Source organism: Sinohyriopsis cumingii, chromosome 10 (assembly GCF_028554795.1).
Source record: "Sinohyriopsis cumingii isolate HCF-2022 chromosome 10, ASM2855479v2, whole genome shotgun sequence".
Taxonomy (NCBI): Eukaryota; Metazoa; Mollusca; class Bivalvia; order Unionida; family Unionidae; genus Sinohyriopsis; species Sinohyriopsis cumingii.
In genome coordinates, this window is record NC_142970.1 from 6,720,941 (window position 1) to 6,742,693 (window position 21,753).

At 38.3% G+C, this 21,753-nt stretch overlaps 1 protein-coding gene across 1 annotated transcript in view; it reads right to left on the minus strand.

Moving 5' to 3' along the window:
• Positions 1-2,006: 2,006 nt before the first annotated feature.
• The window catches only part of LOC149789544 (uncharacterized), a 31,388-nt gene continuing 11,641 nt past the window's right edge, over positions 2,007-21,753 (minus strand). Inside the window, exons 3-4 of the mRNA XM_089973314.1 lie at positions 12,688-12,789; positions 2,007-2,160 (exon numbers count right to left, since the gene is read on the minus strand). Coding sequence (XP_089829440.1) covers positions 2,044-2,160; positions 12,688-12,789 — 219 coding nt within the window. The 3' untranslated portion in view covers positions 2,007-2,043. The remainder of the gene's footprint in view (positions 2,161-12,687; positions 12,790-21,753) is intronic.

A 21,753-nucleotide genomic window follows, 5' to 3' on the forward strand; every position in this document is an offset into this window, starting at 1 on the left:
GCTTCAGCTTTATACAACGATCTTATGGAAAGTTGGTATTGGATGGTGGATGGATTGAGTGTAGCAGAAAGGGTTGAAAAGGAATGGAGGTATGCAGTGACAAAAGACTTCGTCTCAAAACAAGTAACCAGCCTCCACTTATCCGTAAATATTGTAAAAGAAATGATAGAGGATGAGGAGAAGAGAATCAGAGGTTTAATTAACCCACCGTATGTGAAAGTGGGTAAGTTAAAATAAGCGATAGTTCATGTGACGAGTGCAAGGTGCTTTCTAGAAGACATTGTAGAATGGACAGATTGGTGTTTCGCGAAGTGGGGGTTAGAAAAACTTAAGAAAGCGGAAGAAGTAATGAGGAATGTGCTGACCGAAGAGGTCAAGAAGATCAAAGAAAAGTGGTCAAAGGAAAGAAAAGAAGAAGAAAATAGAAAAAAAAAGGATGAACTAGAAAAACTGAACACAAACTGGATGAAAATCCAAGAGAAGTTCCGGGCCATGGGCCACCCGGACTGGCTGCCGGAAACAGAAAAGAAGAAGAAGAAGAAAGGAATGATGGACAAAATAAGAGGATGGTGGAAAAAGTTAAGAAGTTAAAAGAAGAAGAAAAAACCCAAAGGCCCTTTTCAGGGCCAGCCATATTTCTCGAAAAGAGAATGACTTTTCAATTGCCTACCCCTTTTTTAAATTTAAATTTAAATTTAAATTTGAAAAAAATTTAAAAAAAAAAATCCCATGTTCAATTCCCCTTTTCCCTAGACAAGCCCAAACTCTATTCCCCATGTTAAATTCCCCTTGTCGCTATATGTTCCCACGATTTATTCCCATGTTAAATTCCCTTGTCGCTATATGTTCCCACGATTTTTCGCCATGTTAAATTTCCATTGTCGCTATATGTTCCCAAGGGGGGTCTGTAATGCTAATTCCCATTGTCGCTATAATATCCCCATTCACTACTTATGTCTTTCATTTTGATTGAGCCAATTAATTACTGGAACAAGTCTTTTAATTTTGAATACTTATCCCTTGATCTGTGCCTTTATTTTAAATTGGATACATAATTATAAATAATCTGTATTTAAAAAATAAAATTAAGATAAGTATTTGTGGATACTCACAAACAAAATCTCAAGAGTTGGTTAAAAGCGGAGGTCGACAAAAGGAAAAAGGACTATTTGGTCCAGCGTTCTACGCAATGTTCATTACATATTAAATCTAAGTTTAGTTGAAATAGGTTTTAATTTTTAATTTACTTTTACTACTGTTATATGAAATGGTTATACTAACGATTTCTTTGCTTTAGCGGCTAAGGAATTTGAAGAGTTAATAATATTAAAAACAATGCATTTTTTATTAATGCTCATGTTGAAAGTTTGAAATCTGTATATATATATATATATATATATATATATATATATACACTAATACACTAATATTATGAATAATTGCATTTTGTTTCTTTATTTTAATATTTGATTTGCTTAATTCATTCTATCTTCTGTATCTCTCGTCATATTATAAGTTACCTATTATTCATGTTAATATTAGGTATGTACTTTTCTAATAAACGCTAAAGAAAACGGCATATATTTCACATAACAACACATATGTTATCATCCTACCTGACTTACATGTAAATATTTCATCATCAAAGCTCCCGATATAAAATTATACCACGTGCAATCTCCACGATCAGTGATATGATAGTATGTGCAATCCTTACACCTGCTGTAAGCATTGTTGCATTTTCGATCTCATATGGTCTTTTTTCTGCCCTTCGCGACTATTCACATTCTAAGCTTTCATTTATTTTATGAATTAGATTTGCAATATAAAACATATTAAACCAGACGACTGGTGTTTTTGTTTTTCTAAAGGGTATGCTGTATTAGATAAATGTATGAGGTAAATTCTTAAAGATCTCAAAAGGTGATCTCCAGTGAGTCAGGAAATAAAAAATTCTCTCTCCTTCTCTTGCACAATAAAATGAAAAATAAACAATAACGTAAAGATTATGCTGGAATTCCAATCGTATTCCTTATATATGAATTAAAATACATAGTAATGCGATATCCGGCTTCCACAGTATTGTTGAATAGACGGAGCAATGGAGTCCTTCTGTACCTCGGTTTTAGTTGTGGACAATGTCATAGGCAGGAGGCTGACCTGAATAGAATAAAATGCAAATATTACATTTCTTCTGAGAGAGAGAGAGAGAGAGAGAGAGAGAGAGTATGTTTACCTAGCCGTTAATATCCGTGTGTGTGTCCGAAAGTAGGAATGAATCTATGGTTTTATAGATGCATTTTCGAAACGCTTTTTTTAAACTTTAAGACCGTTGCTCTATATTGTACGTTTTATCTTTTATCTCCAAGAGTGTTACTCAATATTGAAATGAAATATTCATTCCCTTGGTACTGTTCTTTCTACGTCAATACGAAGCGGCATTCTAAGCACATGTTACTTTCGTAAAGAGATTCCACTCGTCGTTTACACATGCAAGAGCTGAATATATACATAGGTGTGCTCAATTTGCTTTGATTTGATGTGTCTTTAGAATAGTCGTGTTAAAATTTCCATGTAAAAATGTTTACTGTTCAGATTTGTAAATACATACTTTGGACCCTCAGCAACTTCTGCATTACATATTAACAAATCATTTTTTCACATCAGCTTCAAACTATTGCAAACGAAATGAATTTTGTGTTTACTTTTGTTATAAAATAAATCTTTATATTTTAAAACTTTTCTTCCATGTCTGCTTAAAATATAAAATAATATGTATTCTAACTGCACATTGGCAGCCTTATTCAAAGAATTTAACCGTTGACTGGACTAAAGTGTACTGAACTAAGTTGGAAAACATTGTAATATATTAATGTACAAATTATGCAGGCGCTGAGATCCCCGAATAAGAATCAAACGGGATTTCAAAAATGTCTAGAGAGCACCAATGTGGATTGTTCTCGGTTTTTCAAACCACTTTATGATGGTGGCTCCTGCTTCTTTCGAAATGCCACTGTGAACACTTTGTTATTTCTCCGATCAACTTGCAAAAAACCTGCTTGTAGTTGTATTCAGTTTCGAGCAATGGCATAACATAATATGAAATATAGAAATTATTAACTTCGATTCAGCAGATCCAACACTAATAACTTGAAATTTCGTTGCGTGCAATTTCAACATAAAAGGACAATAAAAAACGATACAGAAACAAGTTGTGCAGACAGGATTCCTTATCCAAGACAGATGCGAATCTTTTATACAATTCCTTGCGTGGTAACCCTAGTATTGTAATAATCGACTTCGCATTTGTATTATGCGGTCGAGGCGCGAAGTCTTATCTAACGGCTGTTGTGATGCATTTGTAATATGCTGGCAGCAGGAGCGCGAAGTCTTATATAAAGACTTTTGTACCACGTTTTTTTTTTTTTTTATGCTGCACAAGCTTGAAGTCTTATTTGCGTTTGTATTATGCTCTGCAGGCGCGAAGTCTAGTCGTTGTATGAAGTTGTTTATACAGAGAATAGGTAATGAATTAACGCTGAAATGTTTGAAAAAATTTATCTTTTTGAATATGCACTGAACACTAGATAGGTTTAGGATATTTTCTTTTAGGTTATCAAGGTCTTAAACATGATAATTGCAAAGAGGTTGACAGTCAAGTTTTCACTTCAGTCGATCGAAGATCTACTTCCAAATACCTAGGTGTTGATAAATTTGCTACAAAAGTGACAGTAACTCGCTTTAAAGACCACCTGCTATAGCTATCAGAACGTGCGAACTCGCAAAACAAAGTTACCATGAGGCGGCTGTGTTAATTTGGGGTAGGAGACTTTAACTTAGAAAAGTAAGCAAACAAAATGCGATTACCAAACTACTATATACGTTTCTCAGATTGTGATGTTAACGTCGCTGACGTGATAAAGGAAAATACAAATGCACTCTTACATAACGTCTGTGTCAAGAATAACGTACATATCCATGTCTACGCCCACTACAATGATTTGATTCAAAGTTCGCAAAGGAGTTTATCCCTATGTGTACATGAGCGACCGGGTAAAGCATACTGAAAATTAAATACCACAAGTGGAGGCATTGCATTCGTCGTCGTCTCACAAAAATATTTTCGCAAACGACTACACAAATAAGTACAATGTTTGGTCCCTGTATTTACTTGGAAGAAAACCTTGGCGGCTACCTTGGTCAGTATCTGCGTATGCGCGTGCCTCTGTTTCCGTATGCGGATCACTGCCATCTCACCACTGTTTGCGTGGGTTCGAGTCTCGGATTCGGCTAATGTGGATATGTGAGAAAGCTTGCCAGTAGCTTCTCGTGGGTCGGTGGTTCTTTCCGGGGTTTTCCAGGGTTCTTCCTCCACCATTAATACTGGCCGCCATGTATAACCTATCGTGTGCTGAAAAATGGCGTTAAACCCTACAACAACAACAACTGTTACCGTATGTTGTAGACACGCTTCGCGATACAGCTATGGTGGCGTTCTACAGTTTCGCATTTTGCATAGTTAGGATTTTAAAGAAAAAGAATTTCCCTGGCTTTCATCACTGCTTATACTGGCTATTTAAAAAAGATCTTGTATATCTTAGGTATAATGCAAAGAATCTTTAATTCCCTTTATTTTGGTGTATGATTGATTGGTGTACTATGGGTTATAGAGTATACAGCTTGGCCTTACTTCAAATGTGCACCTTTCAAAAAAGTGCTAGCTCTACTTGGTAATTTTCACTTCCTGAATTTCAGAGGTAAATTGTATAAAAAAGAGCCGATAACTTTTTTTACATTTTATATATTTGGTAATTCATTCATTGCACTTTCAGAAGCTGGTTTGTCTAGTCTGGCAAAATTCATTTTCCCTATTTTAATAGCTGCTATGTATAGTGTACTTTAGACTGATTTTTGTAACACAAGGGAGCAGTCATTTTAGTTAGCAGTGTGCTTAAATCATGTAAAATTTCCAAAAGTACAATATCCAAAAGAAATATCATCCACATTACATTAATGTAGCATAGAGGTATGCCAACATTCTCTCTACTGTGCATGCTTTAAATGCGAACGACTTCACCTTATATATGTCACTCTCTCAAAAGTACATATTATCTGGTGAGCGCCCCCTATGCATGAATACAAAACTAGTCCTCTTGCAGTGCTTTTCTACACCGGAAATATAAAACAGCTAACTGACATTGATCAACATCCTGCGTATGGACAGATACGATCCCTCTGTCCCAAATAGTTTCTGTATCTTGACCCCAGACAACTTAGTAAGTATGGATGCTGATGGAATCAATGTCCGTACGAGAGTTTCACTGGATCACTCACATTAGTATATGCATATATGAGCACGATAGTAACAGTGACATCGAATGCTTCTTTTAATTTGGCATTGAGTATCCAGACGAGCTGCACATCAGCTATACTGATTACATGCTGGTCCAATTAGCGCTGTCGGTGACGTAGGTTTGGGTGTTCCCGTATACTGCGGAATTATAAGTATACGGAACGCACCAAACAGATGCCAAATCCGCAAACAGCAACAATGTAGTAAACGTGAGTCAGATGTAGTTATATATTTGTTTGGGAATGGGTTTGTGGCGAGTCCATCGGGTGCTCAGGTTTTGCCAGCCTGCATGGATGATTCCACACATCAAGATGGGCACTCATGCGAAGGAAAAATAGTTAAATGATTGTGAAAAGTTTTTTGTTTTACACTCAAGAAAATTGACAATTACGGGCCAACAATGAGCTCTAAATATGTCCAGTGGGTAATTAGGTTTTGCCAGCCTGAATCAATGATTCCACACATCAAGATGAGCCCGAATATGATGGCAAAATAGACAAATGATTGTGAAAAGGACTTTTTATGCTCGTAAATATTTCCGAGTATGGGCAAACAATGGAGTACCCCTGTAAACTTGTTGGCATTGATATTGTCCGGGACATTAAACAAGGTAACGTCTGCATCCTTGATGTCGACACCGAGTTTGAATCACGCAAACTTTTTGACGGAGAACGCATTGCAGTACACAGTAACAAATCGAAGCTATCACTGACAAAAGCCTAATTGTTCTGGAGCAAGTTTGACCTATCCAAACTGCCCATGCCCGAGCATTATTATGATAAAATCAAACCGGTTAGGGTGATATCAATATGCATATCATAGCAGACAACGTGTACGACTGACGTTGGTGAGACATTGCTTATTAATGAATATGAAACTAATGAGTATCTGGAAGATGACTCACTATCTAGCAACACCTACATGAGAGTCGTAGGAATATTCAAGGATGCATGATTGGGTAAAACCCATCGAAAACTGTGCTCAAAAATGTGTTTAACCTTGACAAAACTCGGCAAGAACATCAAGAATGCAAAATGTGTCCCACCTGTTGTTTTGGCGAAAACAAATATAAAACATTATCTACATGTGGAATGCTTGCTGTAGCGACGTAAATTTATGCACACAGAAAATCTGACCCGTTTAAAAAACATTGGATGTGTGTATACCGAAGCACGAAAGTACGTTTGTCCCAGCTTTGCACCAAGCGATTATGATCTCTCATGGAATGACAACTTACGCGCATGAACACCGGTAGGTCATGCAATAAACATTGACGTTAGTTCTGTGTCGGCGAGAATGCAATTTCTCTCTCACATATGTTGTACTTGGTGGTCTTTGTTACGCCAAACGGTGGCGTGTAGGTCTGTATAGTATCAATCAGATCTGATTGTGAAAATACGTCAATGGACCAAAGTGGGTCCGTAGCACGACATTGCGAGCCTCCCAACTCCCCCATAAAAGACATACCGAACGAGATTTTTTCCAGTAGGTCTAATAATAAACGTGCCCATAAATTCATTTTGTAGGAAACAGTGGCGGTCTTCTGTTGACTCGCCTCAGCAGGATTTAACACAATATTGCGTGTGGTTTCATTATTCAGTGCTTCTGGGAATACGTGTTATCCACTCGAGATATCACTCTGCAATCTGAGACCTCATTAATGATTTCTGAGCGTCCTGATGTCCGAATAATCGCACAGTAAGAGTACTGTTAAATACTTCGAATAGTCCGGTCGCCATGTATGTAAACATGTCCAAAATGAATCAGAATATTGTATTGTTTAACAAAGCAGCACCTGGTCCGATAAATTATTTCCGCAGATTCTTTTGCGGTTATGCTAGTGGTGAAAGTGTAAAAATGCGTTTAGGCGCATCTGCGATACTTGCGGACTCTTTCGATGTCAGCGGTACTGCTTTCTTCTATCTGCCAGCAGTATATACGATGGTTAATTCATACGTCTGTATACACGATCATGCAAGAAAAATAAAATATCAGCCTAACAAAGTTCTTAAGGAATTCTCACATCAAACCGTCATCGGAAAATCTTCCGTGATGTGAATAGTTGATTTTGCAACAGCGCTACAGTGCTTGCGTGGCTAATCATGCTCATGGATGACCTTTGCCACACGCGATAATTTTTCTACGGCAGCTTCGCATTTACCCAAGTAGATCGGGACTTGTTTCCGTACATTACTGTTTTAGCTTCAGTGAGAATCTTAGTCTTCACACCTCCTCTGATGATCCATCTGGCATATTTATCTCAATATAGGATTACTAGCGCTTGAGCCATGAATGATATCTATACCATCACTTTGGCGTTCACGGATATCACTTGAAGCTTTATAGGTGAAATCGTGTTGCAGCCTCGAGATGATTTATATGTGTTTCTCCAGTCTTTAATTTGTTGCTAGAATCTCGTCGTATATATAGGTATGTTCGAGGTAAACAGTAATCTTATCCAAGAGTATGTTATTGACCAGGATATTGAGCCAACAGTGTCAGTGGTTTGTTTTAAACCGTGTATGCGTCCACTGGGTCCACCAATGAAAATAAACGTTATGAACATGATCCAGTGAATGAAGCTCGAGCATTTTTTGTAACTATAGGTGGGGTTGCAGTGAGTATTTTTGTGCCACGTCACACACAATATGTGGGCATGATTGTATTATACAACAATCGCCTGTACAAAATTATCCCGTCGGCGGACTACCAGCTATGTTAATATGTGTTCAGAGATTTTACGGAAGAGTTTCACTTGTCAAAGACGTCGTCATAATCTACCACTGATTTCTTTTGCACTACTGATGAAGCTCCTGTCATTGACGACCTTGATTCAAGCGTAAATACTCTTGTTGTGAGCGATGAAGTGATGCCTGTACACCAAGACATCTAATCCAAAATACTTACCCGAAGCTGACACAATTAGAAACGTGATATATGTAACGCAAAGTTAAGCGCACGTGCCGAAATTAATTTGGAAGAACTGCAACATGATGTTGATGTTTCATGGCATTGAAGTGCATGGTCATTGTATATGTTGTGCCGTTCTTTCTCGTTGTATGAGTTGAGGAATATGTTCGCAGAGATCACCAAAGACAAATAAAGTTCCCGCAAGATTTACTTGACTAATGAACCTCAGAAATATCGCGCTGGTTTGAATAAATCAGTTTAGTAACCATGCGATTTATTTAATGACAACCGAAAAACCTCAAGGGATGTCATGACCGAGTATTCTGACAGACGTCACAAAGCTTCCCAGGGTCGACTGCAACTTCATCGCGGTTCACAGCGATCTCCGTGAATGTCGTACGAGATGTTTGCAATCCGAAAGTGGATTTTTAGCCGATGGTATCTATGTGATTGTTTAGGCAAAATTTAGATCTCGATTAATACCCAACCATGGTCATTTATTCCTAATAATTCCAATTTTCTTCCTAGCATCAGATCAGCACATTTCATCAACAAAACATTCACTTTTATATAGGTGGAAGTGTTCTTTCATTAGCCTATTAACTGTGATATAACACATAGCCCGATCTTCGCTAGCCATGATTCGTTGATCCTTTATACAGTAACATAGGATACAAAGCCACAGCGGGTCATGCCAGGGATATATTATCATGATCATTAGTTTTATAGATAAGAAATGGTTGTTGCGGTTAAACCATGATATTCCTTTTTTCCGCACATTACGCTTGCTCATAGCACGTGTTGTTATTACAACGTTGTTCTTACATTTCGATCTTTCAAAATAAAAATTGTTTAGTGAGATCCCTGCTCTAATAACCGCCGCTGTAACATATTGTCGAGGTGAAATGTAATAATTTCCAAAGACTGGCTGGTAAAGCCTATCACACGCCTTCGTCAACATAAGAAATAAGTAGTGGAATGCAGTAAGGTCTATGCAATTACATTGTTTTAACTTATGATGGTCCACTTTAATCTGTGGGTTGTAAAATTTGATTGGAAAAGACAGGAGAGTGGGGGTGGTTTTTTGTTATTATTAGGATGTAATGGGTTGATATACAAAAAACTTCACATCAGATGACATGGAAACATGGAACCAAAGGTAGTCCGCATAATTTATCGATATGTAAAAAATTCCAGTACAGTATCACGTGACCGTTTACATCCAATCAATATGCAGAAAACGCATTCAGTTCATAAAATTAGGAATTATACTGAAATACAATCTTTTCAGAGCCAAACAGAACTGGACAGTTGGGACCAAATTGAGGTTTCAATGCCAACTTGAGACCATATAGTGTTATAGCATTAACACGTGTAAATACCCAGTTGCTAACAGCTCAAAACAGAAAGGAAAATACTAAGTACTAATCCTGAGTCTGCTTATACAACGATAAAGTGGAATTTACCGATAGCTTTGGTGTGAAGGGAACCAAGAATAAAGCAACTATTATGGAGACATGACAATATTAACCGGTGTGACTGTAGGTGCTGGTTAAACAGGGCCGTTTCTGTGGTATTCGTAAATACGTGTCTATTCTGAACTTCTCGCACCACAGAATAGTCTCATCGCAATTTCCTAGGCCTTCGTAAATAAAAACGATTACCCTGGGTGAGTTCGACATTGTTGACCGAAATGTAAAGTCATTGATAACTCTTCGCACAGATGAAGTTATCAAGGACAACGTTCGCAGAAAGCTCACATCCACCATTTAAAACCGCTCCGGTGGCCTAGAGGTTAGAGCATCCGTCTCGGATGCGGAAGATCGTGGGATCGATCCCCTGTCTAGTCATACCAAAGACTTACAAAAATGATACTAACATCTGCCTCGCTTGGCATGTCTACGGCATGATGCCCCAGTGCTAGACATCACTGTAGACCGTCACATTGCAGAGATCGTAGCGATATGACTGAAAAATTGTTAAAGCTACGTTAAAAATCCAAATCACACACACACACACACACACACACACACACACACACACTCCACCATTTAAATCATAAAAGGTATAATAGTACCAAGAATAAAAATAGACCTTCAACCTCAAATAATTTAAAAAACAATATACAGCGCAAAATTGACAGTAAGACTTATACAAATGGTACTAACAGCTCTCTCGCTTGGCGCTCAGCATTAAGAGGTTAGTGTTAGGACTGGTCGGCCTGGTATCAGGATAATATGACTGGGTGAGACATCATGCTACATGTCTGCGACATGATGCCCCAGTGCTAGACATCACTATAAACTGCCACATTGCAGATATCGTAGCGATATGACTCAAAAATTGTTACACCTACGTTAAAGATCCAAATTACATAACATCATAAGTCAATGAAACTATCTGATGTCGACAACATAGACTTACAAAGATGGTACTAACATCTGCCTCACTCCGCATGTCTGCGGCATGATGCCCCAGTGCTAGACATCACTATAAACTGCCAAATTGCAGACATCGTAGCAATACAACTGAAAAATTGTTAAAGCTACGTTAAGATCCAAACCACACACACTGACACACACACGTACAGACCAACCCACCCACCCACACACACACATCACATCTTATCTTAAATCAATGAGAATATATGATGTCGACAAGATAGAGCAAGGTCCCAAAACTGATGATCTTGATATAATAATAGATGGATTCAGCGTTGGGAAGACAGATTGAATAAAAGTACACAACTATCAGCGACCGACGAACGTATTATGATACCATTACAAAATCTGCTAGAAGTTTTTATGCTTGCAACTGTAGGCGGGTGATTTAATACAAAATTCATAGAATATTTTATTGGACAACAATGAACAAGAGGAGGTAAAAATGTAACAGAAGAATTGTTTGGTGAATATGACGAAGGACGGATATAATAAGGCAACTCTATGACCACCGGTGCACCGATTATGCCGTGTCGGTTGACTTATCCGCCTCCCTAGCATTGATGGAAATCATGATCGTTATAAGTAATCATGTTTGTATTTGTCTTTGCGTTTGATTTTCACGTTATAACTGTTTTTGTACTTGAATAAGTATTTACACTTGTATTTTTTCGAATTTTTAAAAGTGTTTGTACTTCATTTGTTCACGCAGTTTGTGTTACAATCTCAAAGAATTGTGTAGCTGCATGATACTGGAGGGTTTGTTTGGTTACAGGTCTATATTGAAGTCTAATACGCCACTCGACTATCCTCTAGAGTGGACTCTTGATAGTAAATTTGCTTGGTTGGCTCACGCAGACTCACATGCATGAGCGTGTGAAGCGAGAACAAAGTCATGGGTTCAGGAGACTTTGACCTATATAGTAACAAGAGTGTGAAATTCCTATTATCATACTACCCTTTGAAAAAACTAAATAAGGAATGTTAAAGCATGGAAATAACATTAATAGTTGAACAGAAACATTTATATAATCTGGCAATATAGTGTCGTTTTTGATGTCCTGTACCTGCTTTTTAAACGGGGGTTATTGTGATAAGATGGCGTAATCTGATAAGACTTCTAGCTGCACCGACAAAACTAAAACATAAAGTTTTATAATGCATGAACTGAAATAACATGATGTTATTACAGATGTTGGCCTTCGTCTCATAAACTTTTATCGGTAAATAATTATGCCAAGAAGTTACGTATTATAAATTATGACACATTGGAGTTTGCACGTATATCCTTTGTCCGTTTTCGTAATCCGGAACTAGACTCGAATTGAGACTGGGGCAGTGATTTACACTCCTTAATTTAAAACCTTAGCAGGAAATAGCTGTGTCTTCCCTACCGGGAGCGTCCTTATCATTACATTAGCAGGTAATCGAGCTAACTCCCATAAAATAGCATTGAAATGGCGGACAGCCAGTTATAGTGTAGATTACAATGTAATCGCACGACAAGTTCCAAGCGGATGTTCTGAATAATGCAACGTTATTGGTGAACGCATCGTTCTGAAAATCTATTCGTCTAACTTGAATCTCTGGAACGTTTTAACATAGAACTATCGTGTTATACAACTAGAACTTGCTGCCAAGATTGGAACGTTTTAACATCAAGCGATCGTGTTATACAACTAGAACTTGCTGCCAAGATTGAAACGTTTTAACATAAAGCGACCGTGTTATACAACTAGAACCTGCTGCCAATATTGAAACTCTGGAACGTTTTAGCATAAAACTATCGTGTTATACAACTAGAACTTGCTGCCAAGATTGAAACTCTGGAACGTATTAACATAAAACTATCGTGTTATATAACTAGAACTTGATGACAAGATAGCTGCCAATCAGACATGTATGATTTACATAAATATATGCAAGAAAAGAAAATAGTGATAGTGACAACAAAATATTCTTAACAAAAGTATTGATATTAACTTCTAAAGCTGTCATTCCGGCATCTGTATGAATGGCCATTTTTTCTTGGTCACTCAGAGTAAAAATGAAGCATTCCGGCTGTTTTCTGATGATCATTTTGCCCTAAAAAAGAAATGAAGCGTTACTTTTTTTTTTGGATGACTATGTTAAAACAGAAAATTAAATATATGCCCTAATGCAATTTTGCTGAAATTAAAATGACTAAATATTAGTGAATAGGGTCACCCTAGCGTCAATGGGAATTAGCATTACAGACCCACCCTGGGTCACTCTGGCGTCAAGGGAAAATTAACTTGGAGAAAAATCGTGGGTCACTCTAGCGTCAAGGGGAATTTAACATGGAGAAAAATCGTGGGCCACTCTAGCATCAAGGGGAATTTAACATGGGAATAAATCGTGGGACTGTCTAGCGTCAAGGGCAATTGAACATGGGAATAAATCGTGGGACTGTCTAGCGTCAAGGGGAATTTAACATATGGAAATTGAACATGGTGGGTCTGTATAGCGTCAAGGGGAATTGAACATGGTGGGATTGTCTAGGGACAATGATGGTAGAGGGTCAAACACAACAGAGACAGAAACATACATACACTAGTACAAGCGTGAGATTTATATATAAAGCATTACCAAGACCTGAAATCTTGCTGGGGTGTTCAAAAATTTGCATAATTGTAATGATGCTATAAATAGCTATAATCAAGGAAATGCTCAACGACAAAATGGATGTGACTAAAAGTAACGCTAAAATGACGAAATTGTCCCAGAATTTAAAGGAAAATAAACATATCCCCGAAAATTAAGTTACAATGGTTTAGACTAAAATGGACAAAATTAGTAACTACTAACAATATCAACTTGTGTGACGATCGTGGATAAATACCTATATATCTATAATCAGCTGAAATTCCTATGAAATCCCACTATCTATTTATAGCTCCAACTTGTGGGTTATTTATAGTCTCAAAATTTCCAGCGTCAGTGACGTCACTGTACTGAACACTAGGGGATAAATGGCAACAGTGTTGCAAGAGGCTGACCTGAATACGCGCTACTGTAGGCAGGTAGGTAGAGTGTATCTGATAGGGATAAAGTGAGTTTATAGGGACAAACAGAGACCAATACACACACACACACATACACACAACATACGCGCGCAGACACACGCACACACACACACACACACACACACACACACACACACACACAGAGGGAAGAGGAAAAAACAAACCCCAAATATACTATCAACACAGAGGGGAGATAATACAAACCCCAAATAAACTATCCTCACAAACGTACGCGAACGCATACAAACCCCAAATATACTATCCACACAAGGTCGCTAACGCATACAAACCGCAAATATACTATCCACACTCGGGAGGAAGAGAAAAAAACAACCAAATATACGATCTACGCAACGTACGCGAACACACACACACACACACACACACACACACACACACTATAAAATGGATAAAATTAGTAACTACTTACAATATCAACTTGTGTGACGATCGTGGATAAATACCTATGTATCTATAATCAGCTGAAATTCCTATGAAATCCCACTATCTATTTATAGCTCCAACTTGTGGGTTATTCCTTTGGAAAATCCCACTATCTTTTTATAGCCTCAGCTTGAGTGACGTTCCTGTTTATGAATTCTAGTATATATGTATAGCTACAAAATGTGGAAATCCCCAAGTCGATATTTATAGTCTCAAAATTTCCAGCGTCAGTGACGTCACTGTACTGAACACTAGGGGATAAATGGCAACAGTGTTGCAAGTGGCTGACCTGAATACGCGCTACTGTAGGTAGGTAGGTAGCGTGTATCTGATAGGGACAAAGTGAGTTTTATAGGGACAAACATAAACCAACACACACACACACACACACACACACACACACGCGCGCAGACACACGCACACACACACAGAGGGAAGAGGAAAAAACAAACGCCAAATATACTATCAACACAGAGGGGAGATAATACAAACCCCAAATAAACTATCCACACAAACGTACGCGAACGCATACAAACCCCAAATATACTATCCACACAAGGTCGCTAACGCATACAAACCCCAAATATACTATCCACACTCGCGAGGAAGAAAAAAAACAACCAAATATACGATCTGCACAACGTACGCTAACACACACACACACCACATACACACACACACACACACACACACACACACGCACACCACAGAGGAAAGAAGAAAACCATTATACACTATCCACACGGAGTGAAGAAATAACCCTTGATATATATACTATCAACAGAGAGTGAAGAAAATAACCCATTATATTCCATCAACACAGAGTGAAGAAGTAAAAGTTTTTTGAAAGCACCTAAGCCCTCACCTGCAATGACCAACTCTGCCAAACACCTACACCCCACCCCACCAACTCCCAACACTACAAAACCCATTTAACCCGTTATTTTATGGCATCAGTGTGTGCTTTAGGAAACATCAAGACACAAAATGATAGATGAATAGACTGACTATTGTTTACGGACTTGCATGCCTAAAGAGCGTGCGTGAAGGAAAACATCCTTCCATTTCAGTTCTAACTAAAACATGATCCAGAGGGATAGAGAGAGGTGAAAGAGCACAATTTCATAAAGTGTGAGTAAAAACAAAACACGCCATCCTTATTATACAATGTCAAGACCAAGAGACACTTACGTTTTCTTTCTGGTCTATTCTCTTTTAGAAGGTAGTATGAAATTTCACATCAGGGCCAACGCATCGGCTCACATTGTCAATTTTTCCATTTCCATGTCTTTACTGGCACAAGTTCTTCATCATCTTCAATTTCTTCTTCTTCTGAAACCCTCTTCTCTGTTTCGTCTTGTTTCTGTTTCTTCTCTTTTCTCGTAGGGCACTCTGAATTCCAGTGTCCTTTCTCCTGACAACGATATTAGGTATCTTGACTTTTGTCTCTCATTCTTAGACGAAGCAGGTATTTTGGAGACAAATACCCATTTACCTTTGCAGATATAGCAAACTTCATTAGCACTCACTTTCGTATGACTCTCATCAAATCAACGACCAAAAGATTAAGTTTTGTTGCCACTTTCGCATGTGAATTATGCTTTCGTATGACTTTTAGCAAATAGTTGACCAGCAGGTCGATCTGTGCTGACTCTTCCATCTTCTTGATCGTTTGAGAGTGGAATGAATACTCTGACGCTAAGACACTCTCCTTATATACAGGGACCTGCTGCGTATGAAACCTAGTCAAATGTAATTTTGCAATAAGATGAAACGATTTCATTGAGGAAGTAAAAGGCAATGATGTACCGTATCGCCTCACACAAAACCTGAAGTGTTAGCTCAGATCCGTGTCAGCGATTTCGAAGATCACATAACTGAGCTTTCATCAATGCTCTCCATTTATGCCACAAAACCACGAGTCCTGATTCACGCCAAAAGAAATTTCGTTCGGTCCATAAAAAATAGCATCACATCTGAGAAACGCAAAAACGAACTTCCAGAACACTGAGAACGACGGCTTACACCTAGAACGTGAAATGTATGAGTTCAAGTAGTGCGTAAAACTTAGTCGAATTAAATTTTTATAGTCAAGACGAAACGATCTCTTTTCGAAGAAGAAAGCAGACACCAAGCGACAATGGCGATCTGTGTCACACAACACTTTTCAAAATGTATATGATCAGAGGTTTGTTCTAGCGATCTGCACGGTTAAATTAAATGTTGATGTATTTTGTAATAAGACGGACACAATTTCCATGGGATCGCCCATGGAACCATTGTTCGTGCATTAGTTTAATTTTTTAAAATATTTTTTTATATAAATCGCCTATAGGATAGACCCAGTAAAGCATGGCCATTCTCGTCACTGTCCGAATAGCTACTCAAGTCAATTCGAAGTGAACGCGGTAAGAAAATAAGTATAGCCAATGAAATGGTTTACAACGGGTGATGCATTGTTTTGTTCTAGGACTGTGTGGCATAATAATCCCTATGTTCTTGCGTTGTTACCATTACAGTGAAGACAGACTGAAATGTGAACTTACAAGCCCTCTTTGTGTGTGTTGTGCCATTTCTTCTTACCACATCAAAATGCTGAGCGTCACAGTATTGGTTCGCGTTTTCAAGCTGACCATTTTTTTTATATCTCACTTAAACATTTTAACATAAACACTCACATTCACATCGGTAGAGTCAGAACAGATGTGTTACTGTATTGAGGGGCATGTTATCTTTTTTATTTTTTCAAACTAATAAATTTGGGGTTTGTATGAAGTAAAGAACCGAAAGTACAGTGAAACTCAAGGATGATGACCCAATCTGTCTGTCTATTGATGCGTGTATTTACTTAAGAAGAAATATGACCTCTAAAACACAAAGAGATACGGTAAGCATGATTAGAATGAACATAACGATGTTTTCCTTCACGCCCGTGTAATTTAGAGCTTCAATCCTCTTTGAAGACAAACTTGGTCTCCTTTTGTAGGGCTTGAAATAATAAAAAACCTGAAAAAATCTTAAGCACTTTGCTATAGATAATTTCATCAACAGACTAAACAACATAAATACCGTTACAACACTAGAAAGCCTTAAATCTTCTATCAAAAAAAAATGCATCAAAAAATTAAAGATTAACGATAACTAACCAATGAAACCGAATTTAACAAAGGCAGTGACAGGTGAACAAATGGCTCTCACCTTGGAAAGGTAGGCGAATGTACTCTGTCATGCACCATCAACTTGAAAAAAAATTATAAACGGAGAGAAACCTGAATTCAAAATTCAGTTGTTTTTTTTTCTTCAAAATTGTTTCGTTTCTTTTTTCTTTTTTTTTGGAACAAATCTAAGCACTAATATAGAGTGGAAAAGGGAAAATGCACATACAAGCTTTGATATTTCTGAAAAAATGAGGGGATATTCCTAACGTTCATAACCACCTATGGACTTGGACTTGTCTGTGACTTATCCACAAAACAAGATTTACATATTTCTGGTCAAGATGCAAGTGTGTGCGTGTTTTTGAAAATGGTTAAAATTGGACATACAAAACGCTAGCCCGTACTTATTTTAAATCAAGTCCCGTTTTTGCTAATGGACAGTAAAAAGTACCAATAATGTGATAACCACTTGTGCAATTAGTTCAAATCTAACGAGTCTGTTAAAATGCCTACTTCCTAACATATCTATCTAATATTAGTACTTAGTGTACATAAAAATAGCCATACTGATCTTATTTAAATTATTATGTCTAAGAGACATATACCAGTTTGGTCACTGTTAGGTTTAAAAAGTTAAGTTTGTTGCGGTGTTCCAATGGGTCAAGTTTGTTTCGAGAATAGTTTAATCAAGGAGGGATACCAAGCCAAATATGGTTCCCTAGTTAATAAAAAGCAATCTTTTGGAGCCCTAAAAAAAAAATTTCTGTTAGAAGGTAACACGTCTCTCTTTTGCTTTCACGTTCTTTCCCGCACTCCTAGTCTCATGATTCTTGATATCAGGAAATGCGTAGCCATGATGGGCGGCAATGTAAGCAGCGGCTTCTACCAGTTGACTGAGGGGGTATCCAGTGTAGGTTTGTCTGTAGAATTGGGGAAGAACTCTGACCCTAATCCCCATTGAGAAGGTCTTGGTTTAAAGGTGTCTAGAGATTTGTAGGCAACGTATTGTATGGCTCTAATAAACTACCCTGCTTTGTTGACGTCATACAATGCTTGATCTAGTCCCATTACGGTGTACTTCTCAACGAGGGTCAGCGTCCCCCTCCTCCTCCTCAACCGCCTCAATTTCCTCTTCTGGTTCTGATACTAATTCTTTAGTTGAGGTAGATAGTTTCAAATCCGCTGCTATGGTGTCTGTCGCTGTTATTGTCGTTGTGGTTGTTCTTTCAGCTGAGATTGCCTGTAGTATCGGAGAGAGAAAAGAACGTTGTTGTTGTTGTAGGGTTTAACGCCATTTTTCAGCACGCGATAGGCTGTACATGGCGGCCAGTATTAACCCGGAAAGAACCACCGACCCACGAGAAGCTACTGGCAAGCTTTCTCACATACCCACATTAGCCGAATCCGAGACTCGAACCCACGCAGACAAAGGTGAGATGACAGTGATCCGTAACGGAGAGCGCTTTAGACCACTCGACCACTCGGGGCCCCAGAAAAGAACGTAGTGCCTCCGATAATTACATTTGAGTTTGCCATACCGTTTGTCTAACATAATTGGCCCTTTGTTTTGCCACCACTCTTTCCGGGGCAGGTTGTTTGTTAGGTATAGTCGGCTGTTGACTAGATGTTATTTGTGTTCTCGAGGTGGGTGGAGTTCTAACTGGCTAGGTCTGCATTTCTTGCTCCCGCTACTGTTGCGTATATTTATTCCCTCCACACCGAGTTCAGGGCCTAATTCTTTTAATTTCGTTGTACCCGAACTTACATTATCAATATTATCACCAACAAAAAAAAAACAAAAAAACGCACAAACCTAAAAGAAACACTCACTCACTTTTTTACAGAACATTACTATTTTTAAAATTTTGATAAGCGACGGAAACGAAGGACTTAGAGTCGCACTTTCTAACCAAGATAAAGAAATCATGTGTTGATAGACTCACTTCTGTATTTTTTCTTCTAACTGACTAATATATCATAGGCAATGTAATGTTATTTCTTTTCGAGAGTATGGGGTAGCCCTGAAATTTTTTTTTTGGAACTTGAAGCTATGGCGGTCGCTTAGGTTATAAGATGGCGACCTCCTCTAACGACAGGCTTTATCATAGGATAAGGTCTGCTTCTTCGGAAAAGAGAAGAAGAACTCTTTGGTGTCGATACAACTGTTGACAAACCTCTGTCAGTTTCATGCTGCTGCTGTTGCTGCTGTCTCTGCTGTTTATGAAGTCTGTACTTCTCCATCCATTCTTCTTTCTCCTTGAATTCCTCCTTGAAGAGCTCTTCTTTCAGGTCTTCAGTGACGTTTAACATTCTCACATTTTCTATCTCTTCTGGCTTCGGTATCAGACTGTGTCTGACCCTATGCAAATTCACGTAGGCTTCGTTTAACTTAGCTAGTTTGGAGCACATCTTCGTAGGAGGATGAGTTAACAATGGATGGGCAGACTGGAAACTTCCCCGGTTCTTAAAGTCAAAGCGCGGACGTGAAGGAAAACATTACTACACGGTTTTCTACCCGATACGTTCAAATAGTGTTATGGGAGGGATAGAGAGAAGTCAAAGAGCATGAATCAACATTAATATAGTCAAACAAACCACAAAGGCATTTTTTTCTTCAAAACACAACATTTTTTTTATTCATACTAACAAACAACTCTAACATTTTTTAACAATAATCCAACCCTATAACATCATACATTTTTTTCAAATACCAAACATTTTTTTTTCAATTCACACTCTACTTTAAACAGGGCTGACAACGTTGTGAATGAAATTGTGATTTCCACTGTTGGAAGTCATTAGGCCATTGATGGACACTACGTTTCCTAGTTAGAGACAAAAGAAAAGTATACTGGTCACAAAACCATCGATGTACTTTCACATCGTTTCTAGAAGAATGACGAGGATCAAAATGAGTCACTAAATGTTCTAAAGAATAGCCCAGGCTGCGATGATTCAGAAAATACACACAGGACTGTCCACACACCAAGGAAGATGTGCCTTGTTATTTCACATTATTGAATCGTGTGGTCTGAGCATTTCCTCTCATAAAGTCAATGATATCGTCTTCCAAAGGAGGCAGTCCATAGGAATCAAAATATTCCACACATCCTTCTTGAGGAAAGTAGACGGCTACCCAGTGGGTTCCTGGGAGATGACTGTCGTCCGTGTTGATCACATAAGCTTGATGGTTTTGAGGTGTGCAATGAGGGAGTTCATCTTTAGCACAGACGACAGGATTCCAAGAAGCAGTGTACAAACTGTGGTTCAAAAGGTAATAAAGTTCTCAGGTATCCATTTTTTTTTCTTCTTCACAGGTAATGATAAGTGATCAATTCGATCCTGACTTTTTGCACGAAAATGTCTGACAAGTAACCGTTTCTTCGCCTTGTCTCCCAACTCTGATCCAACAGAGCTTCGATGCGATGGATCTCTTGAGTTGTTAATGGAGGACAATAATGTTCACGCAAGCCTTTATACCACTGTTGTAACACGTCTTCTTCCGAGATGAGACTCCAAGCTTCGTCCAGATATTCGTCCAATTTTTCTTCTTGACTCAGCATCAAGCATTTATCGTGTTGAATTTCACTGGGATGATCGTTATGACATCCATAGCAATCTTTCTTGATCAATTCCTTAATTGTTTTTCTGTCAAGACTATAGCATAACAGGAAACTAAATGTGATTCTTGTTCTGGCCATCTAGACTTCATCATGATGACTTCTTCATCTTTGTCTTGGGGTTCTCCTTCCTCAGGATCTTCACATTCCATGTCCAAAGAATCCCTACTATACAAACATTGATAAAAGTCTTCCATGACTTCTAATAGTGTAGAATGACTTCTCTCAAACTGTTGGTTTATATCGTATTGTCCAATTCAGCATACAGGATGACGTTCACCGTATTATCTGCGCGTAGATTTTCCGCAAACTGAAATTCCACACGCATCTGGCCGGATTTTATAGGGTAAAAATGTCCCTCCTCGCTGTCTTGACTTACAATTCGTTAGAGAACCGTTTTCGAAAATGGAGTTTCACTGTAACTTTCCCTTTGGAGAATGGAATATTTTGTCCCAGATCTCCTTTTATAGCAATGTTGACAGTGTCTAAATACGACTTACTGACGGGTAAATAGTGAGGATATACAAATTCACGGTGTACGTGATAGGTGTTTGCACCTTCCTGGTCATTGTTTGTGGTACTATCCACTTTGAAAGGAATGACACGCAGTAACGGAACAGAGGTGTGTCCCACTACGTTGTACTCCACCACATCGGAATACACAAAGATCAAATTAAGTCCTTGGTTCAGTTCTACCGGGTTTCCAAAAGCTCTGTAAAAATCCATATTACTTTTGATCTTGGGACTCATATTGTTTGCGACCATTTCTGCATGTCCACG